Source organism: Macrobrachium nipponense, chromosome 30 (assembly GCF_015104395.2).
Source record: "Macrobrachium nipponense isolate FS-2020 chromosome 30, ASM1510439v2, whole genome shotgun sequence".
Classification (NCBI taxonomy): Eukaryota; Metazoa; Arthropoda; class Malacostraca; order Decapoda; family Palaemonidae; genus Macrobrachium; species Macrobrachium nipponense.
The window spans coordinates 34,747,833-34,755,674 of NC_087218.1; the positions used below are offsets into that span (position 1 = coordinate 34,747,833).

The window sequence follows — 7,842 nt, forward strand, 5'->3', positions numbered from 1 at the left end:
TTTATGATAAGAAACAAGTTTTTCAAAGTTTTTATTAGAAATTACTTGGGGGATTTATCAAAATAAAAAGGAATTATAAGTATATATATATATATATATATATATATATATATATATATATATATATATATATATATACAATGTTATGTGCGTGGCTGGTTGAGGCTTAACATTTTCTCAAAAATTCACTGACACCTGACGAGACTGGGTGCTACGCAAGTAACAAACGAGGAAAGGAAAAAAAAAAGTATTAGAAACGATGGATTTAATGGAAATGCAAAATTATATTTAACTAAGATTATTATTATGTCAATCAGAAGCATTTTACGCAGGAGCTGAAGCTCAGTGGCACTGAGCTTACGTTAATTAACAAATCAAATAGTGCCACTATGAGAACCCCAGAAACTGTAAATTCCTTTTGTGAAGAACCCATAATTTGAAGGAATAAAACTTTGTCAATTATCACCAATCATAAAATAATAGTTATCAGCAGCTGTTCAATTCTCCACCCTCGGAATTGGAAATGGAGGACTGTATGGATCACTTTGGCACCGTGGAACAGGAGTGAGGTACACAACGTCTGGCGTTCTCCCAAATCTTCATATGAAGGATGCACTGTACTGCTCGATCTAAAACGCGTTTTATGTAATTGGGATTTGCGTAAGGCAGAGAATGTCAGTAACTTAACAATGTTACGAGTTTGCAATATAAATGAACGATTATAGTTATAAGTCACAAATATTTCTTCACTTCACTTATTCTCTGGATGAGATGCAAAGGGGAATTTGAGTTATATATATATGAGAGCAGACAGTAATTAAAGAAGGGAAAGAATTGTGCGTCGAGCAAATTTCATAACCAAACGTACCTTGTGTTTGACAATCATAGTCTTGAGTAGAGCCCAGCGTGGGTCATGAGCTAAGGGGGAGAGAGAAGTCTTGACCCAGGACAGTGAGAGGGGGGGCGGGTGACCATGGTGTGACCAGGAATCACCCTGGTGTGAACCAGGTCTTTGAACAGGACTAAGTCTGCTATAAGAATAATCAAGAGAGAGCCCGACTCGCTGCTACAGCCGCCTTATTCCTCCTCTTCCTTGTCTCTTGTTTTTGTCACATCTTGGCGCCGGTTTTGTTGGGGTATTGACGGCTGTCTGGAAAAGAAATCTGCGCGACAGCACCAGCTATGGAAAAGTATGACAATGGCGGTCATTTAGCTGTAGGAGAGGTTTTTTTCTTTTTTTTTTTTTTTTTTTTTTTGGGGGGGGGGGGTGGGGGGGGGGGTGGGGGGGAGAGGAGCGAAGTAGGATAAGCTGCCGTGTACAGTTCTTAATTGCTAGGGAAGGGGAAGACACGGTTGCTGTGAGTTTATGTAGGTGGTCTTGATTTTACAAGAAGTGAAAAAAAAAATATTGTACCTATATTTTCAAGATTTCTTGAACTGAGGGCTTCAACGTGCATCTCATGTATGTACAAAATACATACATGCATATATATATATATATATATATATATATATATATATATATATATATATATATATATATATATATATACGTATGTACACACACACACGCACACACCACACACAACACACACACACACACACACATACATATATAATATATATATATATATATATATATATATATATATATATATATGAATTTTTATCACATCACCATGATTCATATGCATGTATTAAGCTACAAATGTCCTTTAATATCCAATTCGCTCTACCTCGGAATTGATATATTTTCATATATGTAAACCGAAGGAGTATTTTTTAGTTGATAATAATTTCGTACTCTCATGGATTCGAACCAGCGGACAGAGGAATAATCAGGACTTCAGTGACATTACGGACTCCACCTACAGTCCTGATTTCTTCTCTGTCTGTGTGATCGAATCCACGAGAGGACGAAATTATTATCAACTAAAAAATTACCTTTCAGTTATATGAAAATATATTAATTCCGAGGTAGAGCGAATTGGACATTAAAGGACATTTGTAGCTTAATGCACACACACACCACACACACACACACACACACACACATATATATAGAATATATTATATATATATATATATATATATATATATATATATATATATATAATATATATATATATATATATATTATATATATATATATATATATATATATATATATATATATATATATATATATATATATATATATATATATATATATTGATTGCTTCGTCATCGGCGGACATACCAGAATATTACAATTACAGTAACCCGAAAAAAGTAATATTCCGAAAGATTATGTATGTGACGTTCATATATTTACGAGTACTATATTCAAAATACGAATCTCGTTTAAAAATGTTTTAATGGTGTTGAAATCTGCTTTATATTTCCTTCAGAAAATATTGTCAGTTTCAGCAGAAAATGTTTTAATCTGTATCTACATAAAATCCACTTCAATATAACTTAACAAACGATCGTTCCAAATGTTTTAGATACACTTTTAAACGACAACTGTATTGTGCCCTTGACTGTGAGACATTTGCTAGTCGGATGTCCCAGTCTTGGGAATCTAAGACAGGTTCCTGTCTTGGGGACGTGTCAGAGATGGATATTTTATCCTTGCTACGATTCTCGCGGAGGATTATTATATAGAACAGTCATTGTTAGGGAGGCGGGCCTGCTCAAAAATCGTGTACATATGCAGGGTGTTTTTATGCATGTATAGTATATGTATGTTTATGTTTACAGATATGATTGTATAGTATATGTATTTTGATATAGTATGTATATATATATATATATATATATATATATAAATATATATATATATATATATATCATATATAGTAATAATATATATATTTCGTTAAAACAAATGATTTTAGTGGCATTAATAAGTTTCTTGCAGGTATCTTCATGCCGACGGAGTGTTTTTCGATCGTCGTTCGTCAATTTTTGGTGACAAATACGCAGACTTCCTTTTTCCATTTATTGATTTTGGTCGCGACAGCTTTTTCTCCTGGCATTATCAAGCGACTGCAAGCTTACAATCTGGCCTTTCGGCCTATTTATTTCATCGTGTGGGAAGAATGACCCTGAGACCCATATGGGTACGGGTTGGTCAAGGGGAATATTAACAGCTTAACCATTTCAGCAATTTCAGGGCGTTGTTTTGTGTACAAAGAACATGAAAACATGAACGACAACAAAAGTGAAAGATTAAACTTGTGGTTAAATAAATATGCAAGATATAATACACCATATGTTAGTGCTTCTATAAATGTGGTTAAAATTTAGTAAAATGTTATATGTTAGTTTGCAAATACAGAAATATAAAAATGTATACAGAAATACAACAATAAATACAAAAATACAAATACAGAAATACAACTATAAACATAGATATCAAATACAGATATAAAAAAATATTTTATAGCGCACGTAGTTACAAAATGAACAAATGTCTGTGTATACATGAATGTGTATGATATCAAATTTGAGTGTATGTGTGCGTCCAAAATTTAATGGTATACGCTGATTAACGCCCGGAGGTTCGTGTTGGGCGGGACCTCTGCCAATTGAGCAAGCATATCACTTGGCCTTCGTTGAGCTTTCTCGTGTCCTCTGAGGGGCACGATGTGCCCGGTGGTTTGGGCATGCTTTCTGGTCCCTGTTGGCTCGCGCATTCCTTCTCCTGCTGTAAGGGAATATATGACCCGGCTCTGTTGAATATTCAGGGTCGGTTTCTGGACAGCGAGCGATGCTTTCCGCTTCGGCTATTAAGAGGCGGCCATAGTTGTTTCTCTGTGTACGACCTGGGTGCCTTCTGTCAGCCCTTGTAGAGATAGATGGCTTCCTGTCGCGAACATCTATATAATGTTGATGAATGGCTCCTTGATTTCTGTGAGCCATCAGACGTCTCCGAATGGTCGTTGTACTGTGCCCGACTGCTGTTTTGACTGTGAGATTCACACATCTCCTCTGGACAAATGAATTTGTAAACTATGTTCGTACTAATCTCCTTCCGTCCCGCCGGAGAGGTGCTGTTCTTTATTATTAGAGCTGCTGCAAGGTTAGGCTTACTATAAATTTTGAGGCTTATTTCGTGATAAGGGGCTTCTGGCGTTACGCCTTTGTTTACTATTCCACGTAGTGTACAGCAATTCTCCTTGTATGCAGACCCATAATTTAGACTATAGTAAATAATCACCCCTCTCCTTTTTCGTCGTCGTGTTGGGTTGGTAAAATTCATACATATTCTTTTTTATTGCAGTTTCAGTCATTTGATCGGCATAGCCATTGTTTGTCGGCAATTAGCAAATGTGTTGTGTGTGGAAGCTCTATTGACATAAGCACTCACGACTGACTTTTTATACGTCCGGGATTCTCCTCGCGCGTTCAAGCAATGTCCATCGTTCGTTGCTTCTGTATACAAAGTCGTTTTAAACTGTCCAGTCCTTATTGTTGTTTTAGCATAACATCAAGAAACGGTAAAGTCTTCGGGTGGCTGTGCTCTGTGTTGAGGTTGAGCACTAAGTTTCTTTTCAGAGCATCTGCTAGTTTTCTGGCATCGTCTGGTTCTTTTATCGTGACGAATATGTCATCGATGTACCGCCCATAAAACTTAGGTTTTTGATGATTTCTGAAGGTCTTTTCTTCGACGGTGGCCATGTACATATTTACAGAAAGGACCCCCAGTGGGGACCCCATGGCGACTCTGTCTACTTGTCGAAATAATTCCCCCCCGATGAGAGATATCCTCCCTCCATCACATACAATACAGTGATTTTCATATACTCAGACTAAAAAAAAAAAAAATGCCATTCGCGTCCCGTTTTGGAGTCCCTGCGTATTAAACAACAATCACCAACACTCAATAGCTACATAAACCACCTCTGTTCCATTGTTCATCGCATACTTTGCTTTTTTCTCTCTCTCTCTTTACCCACATGCATTCGCAGTCTTCTAACTCGCCCATTTGTCATTTAAGTACAACATGAACAAAAGGTTCTTCAGTATTTTGTACGACATTATAATTATTTTCACTTTCAATATTAAAGTTTTTTCCTCTCAGTATCTATCTGCTCAGTGATTTTTTTGAAGAATTCTGCTTTTTATGTAATCTCTTATTACTTAGTCATTGCTCTTTGTCAGTTTTGATTTGCAGTTAACTTAAGTTTTTATGATCCTTTTTCACTTTATATTATTATGTTTTAATGTTGTCATCTATAGCTGTTTTAATACTTTTAGATTTAGTCAATCAGTACAGTTTTCTTACTGTTTCTCTTCATCTTTTATGTCATTCTATGGATGGGTGACCCTGATGATCGATAGCTCGACTGTGCCTCTGTTATACTGCTATATTCTAAGTAATAATAATGTCTGCAATATTGCTGCGTCTTCTGGCTATCCTGTTCCTCCTTATACCTTATATATATATATATATATATATATATATATATATATATATATATATATATATATATATATATATACATAACCACCATATATGCATATATATGCAAATATATAAGTAAATATTATATAAATAATACATCAATTGCTTAATTGAATTCCATCCAACTCCTTCTTGCAGAATACCCCAACTGCGGCGGCATGACCGGAAGCACGATGACCACGCCCTCGGGCATCTCCATAACCCTCGGGGCGCCCATTCCCGCCCATCCCCACCCGAATTTCAACCCTCACCACCAACTGCACCCCGTCCCCGGGCCGTCCTCTGTAACCATGGCACCCACAACTACTTCATCGGGGTCGCCCACGGCCTCTGCGCCGCCCATCACCTTCACGACCTTGACGTCGGGCGCCCTCAAGAGGAAGCAGAGGCGATACAGGTATGGATCGAGTCAGGTTTTGGTTTGGTGGTGATGGTGAGGACAAACGCACAAGTGGATGAAAGTCACTGATTTATGATGGTATTTCCAAACGTTCTCGTCGAATGGGGCAAGGGTCGGGGTTGGCACTGCCATATCAAGCGTTGTCAATCCATCTGGCTGATATCTGAAGTCACTGCAGGCCTAAAACATCATGAACTGATCAGCGCCAGGCTCTCTTTTTATCATAGTGCGAAGACCCTTCTTCATATTTTACACTGCGTAACGATTGAGAGGATGCTTTATCTTTTATCTTTTCTTGAATGTGGCACATATTTTGAGCTGCGTCCTAAAGGACTTTCGTCCAAGCTTAAGCTGCCCTGGATCATGTAGAGGTCGAACGCAGATATATGGAAATGGCGAGTGTGGGTAGAAAGGTATAAAAAAATCTTTAAACGAAAATACTACAGATTGCGGAGAGATTTCAAACTACAAAAACATGCAGAGAATGTGATGTAATATTTATATTTATATAATATAAGGCAAAATTATAGAGAAAGGTTATATTTCTTAAGGCAAAGGAACGAATGAATATATATATATATATATATATATATTATATATATATATATATATATTATATATATATATATATATATATATATATATATATACACTATATGAGTCATATCACATTACCGTGATTCATATACATACATCGAGCTACAAATGTCCTTCAATATCTAATTCGCTCTACCTTCGAGGTAAAGCGAATTAGATATTAAAGGACATTTGTAGCTCGATATATATATATATATATATATATATATATATATATATATATATATATATGTGTGTGTGTGCGTGTGTGTGTGTGTGTGTGTATTTGTTTGTGATTATTCATTTCTATGGAGAGAGAGAGAGAGAGAGAGATAATGGAAAATATATAAATGGTCTCAAGGTTAGCATAGAAGGAGATAGCGATTAACTTATAAAAGATCAGAAAGAGGATTGAAGTATCCTCGGAAGCAAAGGTCAGGACGACGCGACGTGAGAGAGAGAGAGAGAGAGAGAGAGAGAGAGAGAGAGAGAGAGAGAGAGAGAGAGACCCTGGAGTCCTATATTATACTACTACTCTTTCTAACTTCCACAATAATTGCAAATGGAATCATGGAAAGTTTTTTGTTACAAGTTTCGATGATATTTTGCACTCTTTCTATCGATCTTGTCTTCCAAGTAATCTTCCGTGTAATCCAAATACCACAAGAGATTTACCAAGGATGTATTTGTCAGTATGCCCAAACAAAGATTATTTATTATTATTCCTCCTAAAAGTCAGAATTAACAAGGAGTAATTATGGCCGCAACTCACCGCTGTTAGGACTCCATAGGGAGTAGTGCCGTCAGTGCACTTCACGAGGTGCACTGTAGGCATTACTTGAGGATCTTTGCAGTGTCCACTTGGCCCTTTGCCGCAACCCCTTTCATTCATTTTAGTGTAACTCGGTTCATATTTCCTTCCTTCTATCTTACTTTCCTGAACCCTCTCCTAACAATTGATTCATAGTGCAAATGCTTTGCAAAGGTCCCAGCGATTTGGCCTTTGGCGTAAACCTTATATTCTGTTCCATTCTTACCTCATGCTGTTCTCTACCATAGCAGCAGCCCTTATTTATAAATGAGGCGAAGAGAAGTACAATGGGTAATTACAATTTTTATAATATTGTTTTACAAAATGACTTGGGAAGCTATGACTGTCAGTTGCGCATTGAACATCGATGAAAATGTAAATTGTATCCACCATATTATATATATATTATATATATAATATATATATATATATATATATATATATATATATATACAAGCATCCTGAGAAAGTGATGAACAATAATTATACATTGAGGAATAATTATAAATTATATAGTACTTCCAAAATACTACCATAATATTAATTATTTATTATAGTACATTCCAAAATACTACCATAATATATGTTTCACAGTAATGGACC

The 7,842-nt window shown here is 36.1% G+C and overlaps 1 protein-coding gene across 2 annotated transcripts in view; it reads left to right on the plus strand.

The window, feature by feature from the left end:
- The window catches only part of LOC135202429 (paired mesoderm homeobox protein 2A-like), a 43,766-nt gene that overhangs the window by 5,732 nt on the left and 30,192 nt on the right, over nt 1-7,842 (plus strand). The window contains exons 2-3 of one of the 2 annotated variants that reach the window (XM_064231825.1): nt 5,329-5,363; nt 5,591-5,849. In XM_064231825.1, the coding sequence (XP_064087895.1) occupies nt 5,611-5,849 (239 nt within the window). In that variant the 5' untranslated portion in view covers nt 5,329-5,363; nt 5,591-5,610. The remainder of the gene's footprint in view (nt 1-5,328; nt 5,364-5,590; nt 5,850-7,842) is intronic. The other variant, XM_064231824.1, reaches the window with a different exon arrangement.